We start from the raw sequence: 20,710 nt of genomic DNA on the forward strand, positions 1-20,710 counted from the left end.
GCTCTGTGAAGCTGCAGTAAGGCACAGCAGGGCTTTAAAACTATTTTTGATTAAAAATTCTTCTTCCTTACAATTTAATTCAATTGTTTTCGTCTCCAAGTAGCCTATGCTATTCTTTGTCTGCATTTTATCTATACTTGTAGTAATGCATATAAAAGGTGTAGGTAAGTTGAGTGTCGCACCATCCCAGAGCTTCGTCCAATCAAAGTTGCTCTGTTGCTCTTCTAGCCTTGCGTTGGGTTTTGAGCAAGTGTGACTCTTTATATGGAAACACATTGTATGAGATTGATAAGGGCTACCAAAGCAGTTCAGATTGCAAAAGAACGAAGGGAGGTGGACGTTTCAAATGCAGTTTGAGTGGTCAAAATCGGTTTAGTGACTGTGGAGATATCAATGTCTAAAGTCATGAGAACTTTCACTCTCTTACATACCTATTCTTCTTTGCTGTTGATAATCATCACGTCTTTGCTGACTGTCGTCTCTACTCTCTTGCCAGGACTTGTGGACAGAAGAAATGTAGAAACTGGTTGAAATACATCCATCCTTGTTGGGAGTTATGATCTGTTGAGGATAACAAAATAATAATAAAAAAAGACCTTTATGTCTCAGTAAAAGAAATGCATAAAGAAAACATATAAAAGGACGTAGAGCAACCTTTTAATGATGTTTCTGTATCTTTTTGTTTCCACGTCATAGAGGTCCCCATACTCACCAAAGGTTCTCAGCTTCCTCTTCAAATGATCCCCCTCTTCTGGCATCCTCGTACCAGAACTGTCTGAAAGAGCAGAAAGATCCACTTTTGTTACTGTAGTTAACACCAAGGTTAGAGTATCATGGGACAAAATCTCCACCCTTGTGTTAACTCCACCTTTAATGTATGTGTGTGTTCGGTCTGGGACTGTGTTGACTACCAGCTGCGACAGCGACGCTGATATTGTTTTCACCTTGTGAGTCTTCTGTGTGTGTCATCATGGTAAAATGGAAACACCTGCTGTAGCGGGAATATACACAGTACGCTTTAATGAATGGGTACATTTATGACAACCTGCAGGCACTGAATTAGAGCGATTAAAGCAGTAAATTAATACAATGTATGTATGTGTATGTTTGCGAAGGCGTTAATGAGTCTGTTAATGAGCCACTTTATTTACTGCAGCTGGGCCATAATCAATGTTTCCCTTGTTGTCGTGAGAGTTTGGTGGCTGAGTTATAAAGCTGCTTTCTTCTCACAGATCCAGACAGGCTATTTTGAATTTCACACGGTTTATCATTCCAGCTGCTTTCATCGTCACAGAAATGTGTTTCTCCGTAGTCTTCATCTCTGCCTTCATGGAACACTTACTGCATATTTTATGCACAGTATAGAGTGGTGCAGGGAAGAAGTATTTTTGTAGGCCAACCAGGAAGTTAGCCCTGGTTCTCTCCACAAAAAGACAACGGGATTTACCAGTTTTGAGATAAATTTGCTCTGAAAAAATGGCCGCCATGTGATTATGGTCCATGGATTCCTTTGGTCGTCTAGTTTTATATGACAGGAGTTTCTTCACTCCTAACTTTAAAACCATGGTACAGATGGGTGTGACAAATTAAAACCTCGTCGTATGTAGTATATGACACCAAAGTACTCTAATTACTATGTTTAGGTAGGTCTAGAGACTCACTTTAAATGGCCGCCGTTCCGTCATCGTTGTAGCTTTCCAACTTCCGGTGCGATTTGTGTCCCTTTCAGAAGCTTTGTAATCCAGCATGGAACAACAAGGGTGTTATTTTAGAGACTTTATATACTAATAAATCCAACAATGAATATCTTCTGTGATTAGTTATCCATGTATCTGTGTTGAAAGGAGTTGTTGCTGTTGTTAGCCGTTAGCTGAAGCCTACTGAGGGCAACATTGTTTCCCATGATGCATTGGGTCGAGTCTGTTGACGACTCAGAGGCTGTGTTGCTGACTGCACATGTGTCCATAACTTTAGACATAATGTATATGTAGGCTATATAGAGAGTTATTCCATTTTCACACATTTTATTTGGCTTCTGAGAGTATGGAAATGAGAATAACTTAAAAACTAACAAATAATTAAAAAAAATCTGTACAAAATCTCTTTAAGTGGTAACAGTATGTATTATAGTGGAGCTTGGAGTGTCCAGTTTAAACATTGTAAGAGCATAGAGGAGATACATTTTGAAATCTTGAGCTCCATAAGGTTTAATGGAGTTAAAATTGTATTTTGAAATATATCCAAAAGTATAAAAGTGATAAAAAAAACTCCTTACTCCTTACTTAACATATGTTGTTTAACTGCACCACCTCTATATATTACCTGAAGTGTAGTGGCTGTCTTACCATGCTCCAAGGTCACTAAGGCCACTAAGTCTGCAAGGCATCTCAGTTCTTCTGACTCATCCTGCAATTAATTTCAATCTTTTTGTGAAGACCCAATGCATTCAAACTATACGAAAACTGTGATACAACCTTAAGTAATAGAGAACTTATGTAATATGTCAAGACAACATAAACAATTTTACAAAATATAAATATGTGTATAATTACCTCTTACATTAAGTAAAAGTAACCTTCTTTTAAAAAGGTGTCAGTGTGAAATTTCAGCCTGTGACAACTTTTTATTTAAAAGCCTCTAGTTTTATAATAAATACATATTTTGATATTCATATTGCTTTGATTTGTGTACTAATAACTGTGTCCCACCACCTTTGAAATCAAAATGTAACCCCTGGGTGGGTGATTTCAACATGTTGAGCCAAGAAAACGTACACTGAACATTTGACTGAGGGAAATAGCGTGTGAAATGTCTCCTTAATGTGTCGTATTAAGAGCTGGGGAGCATAGATACGCTCCCTTTAGCAACATTAGCATTCATTTCAAGCAACCTGACAAAGTCCACAGGTAAACAGTGTGACGTTGTCCAAATGAGGCTGAACCAGTAGCACAGGGTCATGATGTCCTCTGCTTAAGAGCATTAACCCGTCTTAAACAGTCCCGTCTCCACTAGAGCTGTCTCCAGCCATTAATCAATTGATCGGCAGCGCAGAAACAACTTCATTTCACACCCTGCCTCACTTTTACTCTTGAGAAATTACACCAAACCATCAACAGAAAGAAGTAGAGGAAGGTTTTTTTCTTCCTCCCAAACATCAGAAAACCATCCGAACAACATAGAATTAGTTTTTTATTTGGAGAACACTTACTTGGATTTGTCTATACCATCTCAGACAGTATAAATACAGAAATATATACAACAGTTTAAAAACAATGTGGATTGAAAAATACATCCTTTATGCTGGTGCTTTAGGGAGGTGTGTAGTTGCTTTAAAAAGAGGTCACTAGAGGAGTAAAAGCTTGCATCTACAGTGCATGATTCATGCTCTGTGATTAAACTATAAGAACTATATTCATCCTCTGAATGCAGCCTAACCACTTTAATTACCGTAATTACAGGGTGCAATGATTAAAGAACAATAGCAGCATAAGTAATAGAAGTAATATGAATAGTATTCGCTACATAATCTCAAGGCTTTTCTGTACACACTTAGGTTTGCTTAACAGCCATTGTCTTAATGAGAGTCCTATAACAGAGTTCATATATGGTAGTAGTGTACGTTACAGGATGTGTCATTTCCTCTTCTTTTTTTTGTTTTCTAGTGTAGATATTGATGTTGTTGTTGTGATCACCGGCCCAGCCAGCATATAGAGGGGTAGCGCTCACTCAGCGTCTTGCGCAGCTGAGTGCTCTGTGTCTTATCCCTGGTTTCCACCACACACTCCACCTGTTAACACACACACACATACACACACACTGTTAGCCCTCTGACATCACACACTAGAATTAGGGCAGCGAGCGCGTTGCCGCTTAATTATGCAACACCTTTCACCTTTTGACACGGCTGGTGAATTAACAGTACGGTGCTAATTTGTCCGCGTAGCCTGCAGTGGCTGTAATGAAGAACCGGGGAGACGATGAGACTGCTTCTCTCCAAAGAAATATAACAGTTTCATTATGTTTTTTTTTTTTAAAACAAGATATAATGAGGCGATCCTCGTTATCAAGAGAAAACTATTGGTTCAAGAAGATTCATGAATCAAGTTTCTTTGCACTGGAGTTCATCCCCCTCCAGCTTTTTTCATTTGTTTCAAGGGAAATGAGATTTTAATGTGAGACTACGGTGTGTAACTTTTGCGGAACAGCAGCCAATGTTAAAATACGAAAGCTTTACAGTAGCACAAGCAGAGTCAGAAAGTCTGCAAACTGACTCAGCGCTGCCAGTTACACAGCAATACTGTATCTAACATCTAACGCTAACATTAGCAAACAAAAGCCACTGGTCACACCTGACCAAGTGATGGGAGCGCAATTAGATACAAGATTAGTTTGCGCCGGTGCGAGTAGAAATATTTCAACTCGAGCGAGAAATTTGCATGATGCTGTGTCGATGCTGCGACGCGCAGCTTGCTAGATTCAGTGAATACAGCTTTGTGAAATTCACAGAGCGCAGCTGGATGATGTTATGAACCCAGACATGATGGCATATTTGGGACTTCCACAACATGTACAAAGCAGCAATAGTTGTTATTTTGGCCATTGTTGATGAAACGTTGGTGTCTACGTGGAGGTAAACCGCTCCTCCTCTCCGGCGTGATGACGCAAATGAACACAAATGATCCCAGCGGTCAAACTTGTGCGAGTAATGTGAGGCGAAAATTCGCTTCGCGTTTGGTGTGAACGTATCATGAGGCTGTAGCAGTGAAACCTTTGCGTACATTGAATTAAGCGAGGGTGCGTTTTAGTGCTTGAATTCAACTTATCATTTGTAACAGGAAAAATTTGTTATTAAGACTTTTAATAGTTACATAATCACAATTTAAAACCTTATACCAGGCTAAATTATTTACAATGAATATTATAATATGGCACCCTTTATAAAGGTTTTATAGGCTGTAATTAGTGTCTTTATTAAAGATAAATACATAATTTATTGAGTGTTTATATTTTCTATTTGGTAATAATGCAGTTATAAATATTGGTAATCCATTTATGAAATACTCATGGGTTTATCACTTTCAAATAGGTCATCAAGTCAGCAGTTATAAATGTTTTATAGGGTTTTGAACCATAAAATATGCTGATAAATGGACTTTGGTCCATATTATCTGGCCAAAATATGTTCTTTTTAATGGATTGTAACTGATCTATGGAGCATTAATAAATTATTTTTAAATTATTAATAAAGCCATTAGTTACAACTTCATGAAGGGTTCCTTACTGGGAAGTGGTACCAGTATTTCTTGCAGTATATGAGTAGGTTCTTCCCGTCTACACAAGCTACAAAAACACAGCACAGATATTTCTATATTTGTTTTGACATGATATGTATTTTTGGCCCTCCGAGTCTCACAGTTTTGTCCCGCCAACTCAAGGCCATAAGTACCATGGCAATGAAATGAAAAGTAGCTGAGCGGATTGAAGAGGAGGAGGGAAAAAAATGAGGTGAAGAGGAGAGATTAGTCGCCTACCTTTGACTTGAAGAGGTCTGACTTATCACTTTGTCTCCGATGGCAGACGTCCAACAACCTGGGAGGACAGAGACAAAGAATTAAAGTGGCATTAAACATAAAACAGACTGGAAACGACAGAGTAAAAGATCTTAAAATGGACGGGTGTTTGACTCTACCTGACATCCTCTCTGGACAGGACGTCCAGCAGCTTAGCCATGTCTCCTGGCCATTCTCCCAGCTGCACAGAGAACTTACTGACCCGATCGTCCAGCACCAGGGCTCGGTCCACGCACTGCCTCACAAGCTCCAGCTCCATGTTAGCGCTGCTCACCACTACGGCGACCCTACAGCAGATAAACACACACACAGAGGAAGTCTTGTTTCATCTGCAGCCAGAAGGATTAGCTGTGCTGTGATCGCTGTATTGCCAAAATGTCAGCTTCTTAGGCATTAAAAAAATACCTCAACCCTCACACTTTGGACTATATTTAAAATGATAGGGGAGAGGGTTTTTACATCATTTGAAAAAAAAAAAAAAACTAGGCCTCACACACACAAGAAAACCTTCTATAAACACGAAGAGCTTTAGTTACAAGATGCTCGAATGAATGCTGCTGTCTGCTCCTGACGTCTGTCAGAGAATTTCCCAATAGGGCTCAGTCGGGTTCAATAATATCAACAAGTCTGACCCACTTTTTGCCTCTCAGCTCGGGTAGCTGTCCGGCCAAGATGGCAGCCAGTCCCATGGCTCCCTCTGTGTCCACAGTGGAGCGTTCAAACTCCTGAAACCGCAGCATCGCCACCAGAGCGTCCTCCTCACTGTGAGGCAAAGAAAGACAAAAGTCACAGCAGCCTTATCAATTCAATTTCACGATTAGTAAACACAGAGAGGATTTCCACAGTTTTTGATATGAGAAGATTTAGTCAAAAATTCTGCATTAAAATATCTGAAATTCTAATTCTGAATTTCAAAGCAGTCAATACTTTAAATGGCGGAATGTAAAAGTGGCTCATAACAGTGAACCATAATCAGAATTTTAACACTGAGGTCACATTTTTCACACAGTGGAAATCTATTTCTGAGTAAAAACTTTCATATGAAGCGTGAATGTGTAAATGTCAGAGGTGGGACCAAGTCATTGTTTTGTAAGTCACACGTAAGTCTCAAGTCCTTGCACTCAAGTCCCAAGTCAAGACTGGCAAGTCCCAGGTCCTAAACTTTGAGTTTCGAGTCCTAAACAAGTCATAATGCGCTCTTCACCAAATGTAATGCCATTTTTACAACAGAGTAACTGGCGCCAACTGGTGCTCCGTAATTTAACATTAGTTCTTCATGGTTCTCTCCTGCAACTTGATTGGATGCTGTCGGATTGGTTCAAATTGGGGAATTAAGTGTAAGATAATAAAATGCAAGTCCCATTCACCAAAAATAAAAAAAAATGGGGGTTCAGCAATAAACAAGAAATTTAGTTTTTTCAGTTCCGGGCAGTTGATCGTCTTTGTGCACACACTTTTTAAATAACATACTTTTTAATCTTTTTAATCGTGGGGGGGAAGGTATCAAGTATTTACAAGTCAAAAGGCTCAAGTCCAAGTTAAGTCACGAGTCACTGGTGTTAAAGTCCAAGTTGAGTTGCAAATCTTTTTTTATTTTGTCGAGTCCAAGTCATGTGACTCGAGTCCACACCTCTGGTAAATGTGCTGTGGAGATGCAGTACCTGACAGAGATGACTTTATCTACTAGTTTCTTTGCCAGGTGGAAGGTGTTAACACCCAGCGAACGCTCCATAAGATCTGAGAAGAGAGAGAAGATCAACATATGAGCTTCTAACAGTAACAGATAATGAAGAAGTTTATTCATGTGACAGTTGTGCACTAAATGTCTGAAACCAGAACCAACTAACTACTTCTGAACTAACTTTACCTCCATAGAGTTTCTTATTGGGGTTGCTGCGCATGTCTTTGATTGGACCGTCAGTTTTCAGAGATTGTAGCAGCAGAGGGAAACTTTCTGGTTCAATTCCCTGTTGGAGAAAGCCCACATAGTTTCAGAATATTACCACGCGTACAAACAAGACTACGAGTCTGCAATCACGCTAGCGGCTCTGTTAGGCTGAACTTAGACACAATAGAGCTTTGAGATAAATGCTAACATAAGCATGCTAACAATTTCAATGCTGACACGCTGATGTTTAGCAGTATGTTTATCAACCAAGGTGGGTTAAAAGAGGAGATGTCACAGCGCCATATCGCGTCATGTCATTGGGGTACACGTGCAGTAAAATCTGGTCTGCACTTGCCGAAAGGCTCACTAGCTGGCGCATGAACACAGAACATGAGGATGATTGATTCATTTCACACAAAGTACAGCTGAGGCTCTTGGTTCTGCAGGTATTTTGTCATAACCCATGGTATTGGAAAAAATACATTTTGACCTGATGGTGTCGTTAGATGAAGAGTTAGAGGATCACAATTCATCCTGAGGGGGACATGAATGTCTCTACCAAATTTCATAGCAATCCATCACACAGTTGTTGAGATATTTCAGTCCGGACCAAAGAAGTATACCGACCAATCCACTAAAATCTCCTAGTGTGGTTAAAAATATTATGTTCCAATCCCATTATTCACTATGCCTATTCTCCCTCATCTACACTTTCCCTTTTATGACAGAAGTGGAGTTCAGGACTTAAATGCACAACGTTTTCTATTGAATTCACCTGGAACATGTAGTGCAAAAATGTCCGACTACAGACTGCATTTCAAAATAAAATTGCTCATGCATGCATTCTGTCCACTGTAATTTCATGTGCTACATCTTCAATACTAACATTAATAAAACGTGCAACATTCATATGATTACTATGATTAAAATAGGACCACATATGGGAAGATTAGCAGCCTTAATCAGCTTCTACGTTGCATTTTATAATGTTCACTACTGGGATAAACTTGGCAGTACATTTGATTGATTGCTTCCTCGTACACAGGGATATTTCTTTATGACTGAGAATATTCTGTTCCTCCAGTGTAAACAGAGCTAAAGCTGTCAGAGTTTCAGCTGTGAGCAGATAGTGGAACAATGGAAATACTTCAAATACATTCATCTTGTTAAGGAAATCCAAGCAGAATGAAAAACACACTTGGATCAACACCGGGGACGTGTCGGAGGAGACTCATCTTTGCAATAAGAAGTAAGGCTTTATGGGAAATGTGACCTCATTTTTAAGAAACAGCACCAACAATACCACTGGTGGGAGATAGAGGCAACTCATCTTACACATTACAGGTATTGTAGTTAAGTAGACAGTGATACACAGATGTTTATAAGCTCTCAAATCTTCTGAGCGTCTACTTACTATGACAAGAATCTGTGGGTTGAGGTGTTTGATGGCAACAGCTGTACCAGCCAGTAGACCGTACTGTCCGGCTGCAGGAACAACCACTGCATCCAGTTTGGACACTTGCTCATAGATCTCCATGCCCACAGTTCCCAGTCCTGCCAGGTACGCTGGACTTTCATCTCTGGACATCAAAAAACAGAGAGAGAAAGAAAAAGAAAAGCATCAGGTGATCAGCAGCAGACTTCACAGGTTTCCTTTGTTAAACCATTCTCATCCCATTCAGTTTCTCTGCCCTGTGCACAAAGATAACATACTTTATTTATATAGTATGAAAGAAGTAATAGACTCGTCTTTGTTGTGAAATTGTGGTAGAAATATGAATTCAATTCGTGAACAACTTCCATGACAGTATGTAAAAGTAGCCATCATGTTACAGCACACAACACCTGAAGTTCAGCGTGTTTTAAAATTGATTGAAGGCTTTTACGAGGACACCTGTACATGTTCTGTTCGTGTTTTTAACAGCTGTCGTCGCTACGAGCGACCATGATGTATTCGGCTGAGAGTCACCAGTTAACGCGGTCACTCATTAAACTAAAACACCGGCTGCGTCTATGGCTGCAAACAAAGAGGTTGGTTTGTATTAGGTTGTAAAATGCTTGCGTTTATAGCTCCCATTTAAAAACTCAATAAACTCAGTGCATGTCATGGTATTTGACGTTTTGTACCTAACCACAAATAACGCAGTTGTAAGCATCTAGTGACATGTATTGGATTGGATTTCTCGCTGGTCTGACGTTACACACTAGGTTTCTCCACCAAATACGTGTATACACCAATCAGCCATAACATTAGGACAGCACAGGCACCCTGACCGGTCTGCAGCTACGCAGCCCCGTACGCAACAAACTGCGATGCACTGTGTGTTCTGATACCTTTCTATCGGATCCAGCATTGACTTTTTCAGCAAATTGAGTTACAGTAACTCTTCTATTGGATCGGACAACACGGGCCAGCCTTCGTTCCCCACGTGCATCAATGAGCCTTGGTCGGCCATGACCCAGTCGCTGGATCACCGGTTTTCCTTCCTTGGACCACTTTTGGTAGGTCCTGACCACTGCAGACTGGGAACATCCCACAAGAGCTGCAGTTTTGGAGATGCTCTGACCCAGTCGTCTAGCCGTCACAATCTGGCCCTTGTCAAAGTCGCTCACATATTTACGCTTGCCCATTTTTTCTGCTTCCAACACATCAACAACAAGGACAAAATGTTCACTTGCTGCCTAATATCCCACCCACTGCCAGGTGCCATCATAACGAGATAATCAATGTTATTCCCTTCACCTGTCAGTGGTCATAATGTTGTTAATGTTATGGCTGATCGGTGTATATCCGCCCACTGAATATTGGGCCACTTGCTAATGTCTTCTACCCACTCACTAATAGCACATCATGTACCAACTACTAAGAGATGCAAAATGATCACAAAGAGACACAAAATGACCACAAAGAGACAAAAAAACAACTACAAAGAGACACAAAATCATGAAAAGATGCATGACATGACTACTACGAGATGCAAAACAACAACAAAAAGAGGCAAAGGCATCACAAAGTCTGTGTGTCTTGCTCCTATGTTGGAGAGGTGGTGGGGTCTTTTTTATCTGTGCCCAGGGGGCCCGTTGCCTCATAATCCGCCCATACGCTGAGTCAGTTTATCAGACTTCACACGGCTCCCTCTGGAGCCACAAAAGACTTTATACAACATTTCTCCCATATGCAGCAGTACTCTTCAAGACCTGTAAACTTTGATGTGTAAAAGCTATGGAGTTCTTCTTCCACTGACCACTCTGCCTACAGACCAGAGAACCTGGGCTTTTCCTCCTCTGACAAGTCAAAATGTCAAATCAAAACAAAGTGAACTTCTTCTTTTACTTGAAGAATTTTCTTTGTTTAAGTAAGTATTTTCTAATTCTGTTTTAAAATATTACTATCCCTTGACAGTTGATACTCTGAATTATAACATTACAGCATATCAGTCTATCTTTCTGGATGCAGGCAGACGTATTGTGACCTCTGGGTGAAATGTCAAAGTGAGTAAGAGTGGGACTGACTCTTCCAGGTAGAGGTATCCGTTCTCCGTGGCCAGATGACGGGCGTGGTTCTGAGAGTCGTAGCTGGTGCTGCCGTAGGAGATGACCATGGCGCCGTAGTCCCTGTAGATCCTGAGGCGAGGCGAGGAGCAGCATGACGGCATGATGACGAACACGGGGATCTTCAGCTCCACCGCATGGTGAGCCACGGCCATGGAGAAGTTACAGTCCGTGGCCACGATCACGCCCTTCCTCTGCTGCGCCTGGAGGGACGAAAACAAACGCTTAACATATATTCATATATCATAAATACGTACAAATAGCAAACATCAATATACTCGGTGGAAATTCAATGAAGAATCCTCTCCAGTGTGTACTGAATATTGTGCTTCAAGTGTAAAAATAACAGTTTATTGTTTTACAGGGGGCGACATGCAGGACTATACCTTGGCGAATTGTTGTTTTTTACACTTTTGGACGTATTAAAAACATTGATTGTTATGCTTAACCCTTCTGAGACACACAATAGACCCGTTTTTGCCTTTTTTAGGGGGGTGCAGGGGGTCTTTAGGGGGAGATAGCAGGTCAACAGTAGAAGTCACATAGAAGTGGTGTACATCATCTGAAAGCTGGGAACCTGAAGATCAATTTGAGATGCTGCTCAGCACTGTGTGTCAAGTTGTTCTAGTCATAAATCATAAATAAAAATGAATGAATTAAAATAAATTGTGAAAGTGTATGAGAGCATAGAACATGATGATAGAAGTATATGATGGCCACTCCCATGTCTCATAAGTTGTTGCATCAATTCTTGGGTTGATACTATTTGTTACACAGATTTGGTGCTAAATTTAACCATTTTTTACCACTCAAGAACTGATAAAAATTACCAAAAATCCTTCCAAAACAACACATTAAGACACCAAGACCTTGAGGAACACCGTAGAAAAAGCCATGCTGTGATTTGGTATCAAAAACTTTGGAGATTTGGAGATTTCAGCAAAGAATTGCATTTTTCGGCGATTGGATGGCGAGCGCTTCTGTTCTGGAAACTGCTCAGAAACCCCCTTATTGTCAATCTACTGAGGAACGCCATCCATCCTCTGAATGCTCTAGGTCTCTTGTTTATGGCTGTAAAGCTTCATGAGGCTGTGAGTATCCTAGAGGTCACCACAGGTCATTTTATACAGTGACAGTCACGTTTCAAAAAATGGTCTCACTTCAAAATGGCTATCATGGAAACTAACATCATCACACATGAATACAGTTGGGCTCATTGAATCCACAAGAGTCTTAACTTTACAGTGATACAAATTATGCAATTCCAAGACTGTTTAGGGACCCCAGTATGCAGAAGTATTCAAACACACCATTTTTAGAATAGGCGGAAATAACACATTTATACTGCATTACAAAAACTGCATGGTTTTGGCCAACCTGGTTGTTACCAATGAATTCCTTTTCTAGTTTTGTATGATATCTGTATCCCCACTCCAGCTCTAAACCTGAACCTGCTACAGCCTCTGAAACATAGTAAGATCCCGCGTGTCTCATGGGGTTAAGACATTTTCTGTTTCCCCGTTTCCAGTCTTTATGCTAAGCTAACTTTATATTTAACAAACAGATGTGAAAATGGTATCGATTTTCATCTCCACTAGAAAGGGATTAAGCATACCGCCCAAAATGGCAAACTATTCTTCAAAAGGCTTAAGAATGACCTTAAATGTGCTACATGAAGTATACTTACGCAATAAAAAATAAAACTTACTGCAACCAAATGAGGCCTTCCATGTGATAAAGCCTCTTTCTTAAGCCAGTGTTTCTAAAATTTAGACCACAATTCCCATAATCCCTGCTGTTCCTGTCACAAAGAAGATCTTTACATGGCTTTACAGACGGATTGAGCACACGGATGGAAGTGGTTTTTCTGTCAGTGTGCTCAATCCGTCACCACTTGTCGTTGCTAGAAACTCAAACTAGCTTAAACCTAAAAATCTATAAGGTACCGAGAAGCAAAGCTTTGCTGGATTTCTATTCATATGATTGAAATTAATTTCAGTTCTCTCACTTGTCTAAGAGAAATCAGGCTCACTCGCTCATAGACACACATGCAAAGGGACACATTGCCCAGTCATTATCCATTAAAGCTGCACTCTGACTATTTTTGTCACTACAGGTCAGTGACGGTCAGTTGACACGTGTCTGTCTGCACGAACACACAGATAGTAGATCGCACTAGCTGTGACCTCTGACGTCTGACCTCTCTCTCTCTGTCTCACCTGTGTGAGGGAGGTGAGCAGGTAGAGGACTCCTCTCTCCTTCACAGAGCCGGTGTAGTGCAGGTGCTCCTTCTTCAGGTAGATCTCCATCCCGTACTGTTTGGACAGTCTGGAGTACTGCACACAGACAGAAAAAGAAGCAGCATTACAAGAGCAGCTCGATGTTTAAACTCATGAGTGAACTGAACTGTTCAGTAGGTCAAAAACTATTACTTCAGTTAATCTTACCTGTTGATTTAGGAAACAATTAATGCGTGTCAGCGAATGATAATGTATTTATATTAGAAGATTCCCTATTGATGAAGTTATCATTAGAAAGATGTCTGTATTTTATCTCATGTTTCTATATTTATTCAATTGTTCCGTGAGGTACCCTAAGTATACACTCAGTGGCTACTTTATTAAAATGTAATGCAATCAAATACAACAGTTCAGCCATAAATTCAACCTTTATAAAGATAATAACATTCACTTTTGATCAGGGCTGCCTTTTAGTCGATTAGTCGACTAATTGGTCGTTTTTGGTCTTAATCAACTAATATTTCTTTAGTCAATTAGTCATTTTTTATGCTTTTTCATGCTGAATGACTTATTTCCAATAATCTGATCAGATTTAAAGTCGTGATTTTATGTGATTCTTTTGGGAAAAACTCAGTTTTACAGACCTGTTGATTAAATCGACTAATCAATCAGTAAGAGTTCTTGTCAATTCAGAATTTATTGCTAATGTTTTGACATTTACATGAAGGGGAAGAATGTTAGAAACACGTTTTAATATACTACAGCCCAGTACTACACCACCACTATATATGACCTCAATAATAAACCAGCCCGGTCTCACCAAATGGCGTATGAATGACACGGTCATTTGTAAGTCATTTTGTGTGCAATAACAACGTCTTTGTTGCTTTTGGTGTGTCATTTGTACGCCATGTAGTCTGTACTGACTGCAAACGCATCCGCGTAAATATGCTACGCACAGAGCTAGTGACGTAGGATACAAAGAGAGAGAGACTGCATATGGTGGGGAGGTGAATGGGTCCAACAAACACACGACTTCCAACCATGAGATTGGCGTTTGGGAACGGCGTCCCAAAGTGTTGTTGAGTTATTTTGAAGTTATGTTAGTGACGTGACTTCTGTACTTATGTTACGTTGTTTACGTACGGATTTTACTTAGTTTATGTAGTTATTTTAAGTCCAACCATGATTTTTTTTACTATATGGTTTTGTTGCATAAATCTAATTGCGGCCGTTGAAAGAAGTGGCGTTAAATGACACACAAAAAGCCATTTCACGTCAAGCCTATGGATTATAAATGACATGTGAAAAGCCGGAAAGCCACGGAAATGTTGTGCTATTTCTACGCCTTCCTATGAGATGAGGGCAGCCAATAAACCAGCCATATAGTTGAATTAACACCTCCTTGTAAAGGGTTGTACTGGATTGCATTAGATTGTATGGGTGTACCTAATAAAGTGAACAGGGAGTGTATATTTATTGTATTGGTGAAACAAATTTAACCCTATTTGTCCATTCCTTGTAGCCCTTACTTTTAGATTGTTTGGTTACTGAGACATTCAAACATTTTTGGACGCACCACATCACTTCCCACTATGTAAGGTCATGCTATGCTAGTGTACCGTGCAGGGTGTCCTCTGTATCCCCGTCTGGATCCTGAAGGCCGCGGCACTGATATCCTCAAAGCGAAGGTACTGGACAAGAGGTCTGGGGACGATCCTGAACTCGCTGAGGCGTCTGGTTTTGGGGGGCTCCATGAGCATGATCTCAGGACCCCCCATCACCTTGGTGCTGTAGACCTTCACGTCCCCGTTGACAAGATCCTCCTCGCCAAAGTCCTTCAGCCGCTCTGGTTCAATTAGGGTGGGTCTGCGGCCTGCGGTGCCGTTACTGATGAGGCCACATTTGTAGGAGCCGCCGGGCTGACTGGGACCCAGATGCAACTCATCTCTGGGAAAGAAGACAACAAACAAGACGTTATGTTTAATTTGTTTATTGTGCATTTGAGAAAACTGATCCGTACTTTTGCAAAATGATAGACGGCACAGATTAGACTAGGTAGGAAGTAACGAGTCTTTTTCTACCTAGATCCTTGAAACTTGCACAATGAACATCATATGCAGGTTTATTTTGTCATACTTATGTTGTTGTTGCTAGCTAAGGCATGGGCCACGATGGTTAATTTGTGGCCGGAAGCCGAGATTTTAGTTTCATTTTGCACTTCTTATGTTGTCAGAAATCAAACCCAGATGAAAAACAATTCAAAAACAAAAGAATCATGTGAATTTAATAGTTGGAACTTCCCAAAAACACATGAATGCACTGCCCTGGAAGACTTTTCACATCAATAAATGCTTTCAACTTACCTTCTAGACACGATCACAATTCCCAAGCCTCTGGCTGTGCGACTACTTTGCTCAGAGCAGCTGTCAATCATGACATCACACCCCATTTTTATAGCATCAAATAACTAATTAAAACCAAACTTATCAGAAAAATGAACACTTCAACACATCAACGCGATGAGAACTACTAAAAAATGACAGAAACCATTTTTGGGGAAAAAATTATTTGACATGTGCTTTGACTTTTTTAGTTTGGCCCATGTCCCATCTGCTAACATGGAGGGGGCGGGACTTATGAGCACCAGGGGGTGATCGAGATGTTTTGGCTTCACTCACTGTAATTCAGATATCACTGTTAGAGCTACCGGTCCTATTAACATTTGAGATTGGGTGTAAGTGAAATTTTATGGAAGAAAATTCCTGAACTGATACAATTAAAATCAAACACACCCTGGCATGAAGGTACTGTACTTGAATGTACCCTCGACACACACACACACATACCCCTGATCCCTCAGTCTAAGATGAATCGAGTCACCTTTCATGTCAACCCAGCTTCCACTTACTGTGGCAGATTACGTCTAGAAGTCAATTTATGATTCATGGGGTCATTCGGTTCTTTTTAGGAGATGCGCAAACGATTAAAGTGTCAATTTAGGGCCAAAGGCAGGACAGTTTGATTTATAACTGCTCAGTAAATGGCCATTGAATATAATGAAACAGTACAACTCATTTGCTAAATAGTTAAATTTCTTCCTAAAGCTACCGACTGTACTTTAATTTCTCAAATGACACTGCACAAAACTTCAGACTCGATCGTGGACGTTTCTCCGACCACGTAGTTAATCAGGAATATATAACAGAATAATAGGATTACACCCTTTGGAGATTAACCCTGTCACTTAGCCACTAAAGCACATCACAAATGGTTAATAGCTTGAATAGTTTGAATAAAGTTGTGCAGTGGAGCCATGCCAGTCGTATTCACATCTACAGTACGAGCAAAAAGTTGTGTGTTTGTTTTAACCTGCCAAACGGGTTTGCTGCATCATGAGAGTCCAGATAGAGCTGAGTAACTGAAAAGAGTGAAATAACAAAAGAATGAAGTGGTGAAAGTGCTTTAGGGGTGAGCTTTTAGTGTGTTAAAGTACCACGAGGCCACCAGGTGGAGCAGTTCCCCCAACCAACTATCTGAATCCGCCAGCACTCTGCAGAGAACATCCCAGTCTATTTATAACACAATGATCTGCCATAAACAATACGATGACCTTTTACCTCGTCCCCGGGGTCCATTACTGCCCTCTGCCCCACTTGTCCGTCCCTTTCAGTCTTTTATTCAGCCTCACAATGTGCTCTTAACACGACTGTGAATAGAAAAAGTACGAGGCTGCACCTGTGATTAGGGGGCTCTGGTTCAAAAAGCAGAGTTCAAAAAACAACATCAAGAAAGGGGAAAAGAGCAACACGGCAGCCGCTATCAAGCCTCCTCAGAAGACATGAGATGGTAAAAAAAAAATAGGTTCTTTTAATTCAAATTGGTACAAAAAGTGAAAAGTGAGGACGAAGCAAAAAGTGAAGGAGACATTTCAGCCCACCAGGCTTTCATCATCGCACTATCTCAGCTTCTTAATGTCCTTTTAACGACTAAATGCCCTAACTGGCTGCTGTACCGCTTCCTTTTCCCGCCGCAACAATGTTCACTTGAGAGGAGAAAATGTCTCCTAGCACTATATGAGCCTGATAGTGGATGTCGCATTGTTGTTAGTCCAATTCTGCACCTTTATTGTCTGGTTTGAGGTACCACAAGGTTTGCATACTCACACCAAAGTACTTGAAAGTTGTTTTTTCTTTAGGGCGCTTTCACAAGCCATAATCCATTTGGCTAGACCCACTCAGAGTGATATTGATATTTTTGGTTTGTTTTCTATTTAGTCTGGTTTCGGTATCACAGAGCACAAATTAAAGCAGACCACATTTTTAAAAAATGATTAGCTGAGGGGTGTGTACGAAGGAGCAAATTTATCTTTTTCATTTCGGGAGCTGACACTTTTATGCAGGAAATCACAGACTTTGAAATATTGCTGTTGATGTTGATCTACTGTGCGCACACGGATCCCTTCTCCTCCAGTTTATCTGTAATTACTTTATAAATGTCACTATTTTTGCAGACTTTTTAGCTCTTTCTGTATGTTTTCTTCAGCCCAGATGTCAAGAAAAACATCGGACTACTGCAGAGGTCTGGGTTCGTCCTCTCCCACTGATGTTAACCTGTTGTTTACCTGTGTCCATCTCAACAAATGCCCGCACATGCAGCCTGCGAGTTGGTTCGCTTGGAAACTTCCAATACCACCTCTAGTAAGCAATCTCAGACCGGTTTTATTTGGTTTGCACCAGAGTACCATTACTGCGTTCACAACTGCCCAAACAAACCACACCAGAGTTCAATTAAAATGGACTAAATGCGCCCTTAGTTTGTCTTTCATGATTGAAGACACGTCTGGCCAAAATCATTCCAATGTATTAAATCCCGACAATCTTGGTGCTCCATGTTGGCTAAAAAGACAACTCCGGCCAACTCCTTTTTGACCCTACATGTGATGTCATTTCTATATTACACAAAGCAATCCGATGCCACACTTTGATTTCTCTCTGATTTGATCTAAATCTATGAGAATTACCTGGGGACGAAGAGGAAAATCAAGTAGAGCACCAAGCGAAGGAGCAAGTTTACCAGGGCTTGGAAGGTCGGAAGTAGCTCTTCTCTAAAAGGAGCAGGAGCTGAGGAAGAGGAGGAGGACCTGGATGGAGCAGGAGCTGAGGAAGAAGAGGGAAGAGGAGAAGACGGGGATATGGAAGAGGAGGAGGCCATTTCTGCTGGGGACCTGGATGGAGCGGGAGGAGAGGGTTTGCGGGGAACCATCTGAAGAGAAAGATTCTTGGAAGGGAGTTCGTAAAGCCTTGATTTGGAGATCGCAGGAGCCAAGCGGATTTGGAAGACGAGTGGGTGGTGGTGTTGATTTCCTTTTGTGATTAAGGTGAGGAGGATGTGACAGAGGAAGAGATTGGAGATTTGAGGGTGTGTTTGTCAGGGTAAGCTGCCAACAAAGTGGATGAGGAGGTAGAAGGAAGAAGCATTGAGGCTGTGGAGGTAGAAGCTATCTCCAAGGGTAGATCTGTCGCTACGGGGTTCAGCTGGTTAGGGAAGGGGTCTGGAGGATCCAGGGGGCTACGTGTTGTAATTTTCACCTCTGCCAGAAGGGGTCATTCTCCTCGCCGCCTTTAAGTGCAGGCCTCGGTGAGTACAAACGCTCCAGTCGCTCGCTCAAGTAGCTCGAGTAGAATAACTGGGCAGCAAAGTTCATCCTGGTCGAAGCACCGTCCTCCTACAGTCCAACAAGTATCCGAATCCCTCTCCTCCTCCTTCGGTTGCTGTGGTGTGTCCGAGGGATAAGAGGACACTGACTGGAGCTGCTCCCACGGTGTAACGGTGACCTGCTCCAGCTCCCTCACTCTCTCTCTGCCCAAGGGCTATTTAAGAAGGGATTACCCAGGGACGCATGCATGGTGGCTCTGCAGCGTCTCTCCGGTGGCCTGGCCCCTCCCAGGGCTCTATTCCTGGGCCCAGACCGGGATTACTACCCCATTCTCTGACGTAGTGCTAATCAGACAGTCTAAGGAGATAGATGCAGACTTAGGGTTTATCTAGGGAGCAGTGATCTGGAGGCTAAACCACACAGAGGAGACGACTATGGGTGGAGGATCAGAAATGAAAGAAAATGGGGTTGTGGGTGCCTAAAAGGTTAGAGATGCAGGCTTGTGTCCAGAGAATCGCAGGATTCAATAACTGTACCTGCAAAAATCAGTGAGAAAGAGCCATAAGTAACTCTCATATCTCCATTTTCCATTTGTAGAATCCAGTAGGGCTGGGACAATACACTAGGGATAGTAGGGATGGATACGGAACAAATATGACGTAACGTTACTCAGATTACAACAATAAAAGCGGTAACTTCCTTCTACCTCCTCATAGACTCAAATATCGATTTTTTTTCCCCCACCCCTAGAATCAGGGTATATAGCACCTCCCCCCTCAAACTGCTCTCTATGAGATGAGCTGTCAGATGTCAGCGCTTGCATCAGAACGAAACTAAAGCAGGATTTTGCTGCAGAAGAGCAAGGCTTCTCTGGATAAACAGTACATGTAGAGAGAGACAAGCTGCCAGCCAGATCACAGAGACTTTAGGGAAAGTGGAGAAGAGTTAAATTGGCTGCTGCCAGCACTCAGCAGGCGGTCCAGATCCTATTCAGCTCTGATCGGATGTCCAACGTGTTCCTCAAATCTGAACTGAGGAGCGTCGGTGATGCCAGCGTTCGCTGGACAGAGTGGCTCCTTCCAGATAATGAGTGTTCACCAACTGAAATCACCACAGGAATGTTTGTAATCAGAGATAATCCCTTCAGCAGACATGGCTTGAACTGTATTTGCAGGTAAATCTGAGCGAAGTGAATGGAGTGTGAAGATGGGTGGAGCTTACAGCTGCAGCACAGTGCAGATGGTGTCAGTTACAGCAAAGAGAGACGTGTGACAGTCTAAAATCTCCAGTAGTGATTGTGTTATATCATTAACAGTGTCTCTCTACCTGCATTCAAGCCTAGTAGACTCTGACCAGTCCAGTGGTAAGCAGATATGCACAAACTCTGTGGGGCAGGGGTAAAAGTCAAAAGGGTCACCATCACTGCATGCATGGTTCGGGCCTCAGCATGCTTCAGACAAAGTGCCTTGCAGCAATTTGCCAAAAGTAAGCAGGTTTCTCTCTCAAGCTCCCTTTTTATGATTATTCACACAACAATTTCCGTTACTTTCTATGTGCACAACTGAGTGCAACATCATGAATGCCTTCATTCCGAGACTGCACAAAAGTGTGGATCGTTATTCCCATCTGCCACTATGACATCATGCTTTTTGCCCCACCATTGAGTGTGGCCATTTAGAACAGGTATAAACACTTTGTACACGTCGTACAACCTAGTTAATTTCAAGCATACTGAACCCTTTAAGCTGCCTTTACATGATAAGAAATTTGCTCTTCACTCACCGTGAGTTAGGGCGTAAAG

General features: G+C 41.5%; 1 protein-coding gene and 1 long non-coding RNA gene across 3 annotated transcripts; one reads left to right on the forward strand and one right to left on the reverse strand.

The window, feature by feature from the left end:
- Positions 1 to 1,118: 1,118 nt before the first annotated feature.
- On the forward strand, positions 1,119 to 6,887 carry LOC119495124. The gene is made up of 3 exons (XR_005208362.1): positions 1,119 to 1,129; positions 6,346 to 6,355; positions 6,724 to 6,887. It is a non-coding gene; the product is annotated as an uncharacterized LOC119495124 (long non-coding RNA).
- Positions 3,177 to 19,120, reverse strand: LOC119495123 (L-threo-3-hydroxyaspartate ammonia-lyase). 2 transcript variants are annotated; one of them, XM_037781349.1, is made up of 11 exons: positions 18,842 to 19,120; positions 14,873 to 15,200; positions 13,230 to 13,346; positions 10,972 to 11,213; positions 8,873 to 9,038; positions 7,438 to 7,537; positions 7,232 to 7,307; positions 6,207 to 6,332; positions 5,690 to 5,857; positions 5,532 to 5,589; positions 3,177 to 3,787 (listed from the first exon to the last, which is right to left on the reverse strand). In XM_037781349.1, exons 1-11 carry the CDS (start codon positions 18,955 to 18,957, stop codon positions 3,689 to 3,691), a joined length of 1,596 nt encoding a protein of 531 aa, XP_037637277.1. In that variant the 5' UTR covers positions 18,958 to 19,120; the 3' UTR covers positions 3,177 to 3,688. The 2 variants fall into 2 exon arrangements, with proteins under 2 accessions (XP_037637277.1, XP_037637276.1); XM_037781348.1 differs by lacking the exon at positions 18,842 to 19,120 and adding an exon at positions 18,274 to 18,831.
- Positions 19,121 to 20,710: the final 1,590 nt, after the last annotated feature.

Source organism: Sebastes umbrosus, chromosome 10 (genome assembly GCF_015220745.1).
Source record: "Sebastes umbrosus isolate fSebUmb1 chromosome 10, fSebUmb1.pri, whole genome shotgun sequence".
NCBI lineage: Eukaryota > Metazoa > Chordata > Actinopteri > Perciformes > Sebastidae > Sebastes > Sebastes umbrosus.

Excerpts from the sequence above, each read along its gene's own strand:
- LOC119495123 (XM_037781348.1), bottom strand. The coding sequence starts at position 18,515 with ATGGTTCCCCGCAAACCCTCTCCTCCCGCTCCATCCAGGTCCCCAGCA. Across the intron at positions 5,858-6,206 it reads CCCGAGCTGAGAGGCAAAAA|GGTCGCCGTAGTGGTGAGCA; the intron begins GTGGGTCAGACT and ends TATCTGCTGTAG. Across the intron at positions 5,590-5,689 it reads CTGTCCAGAGAGGATGTCAG|GTTGTTGGACGTCTGCCATC; the intron begins GTAGAGTCAAAC and ends CTGTCCTCCCAG.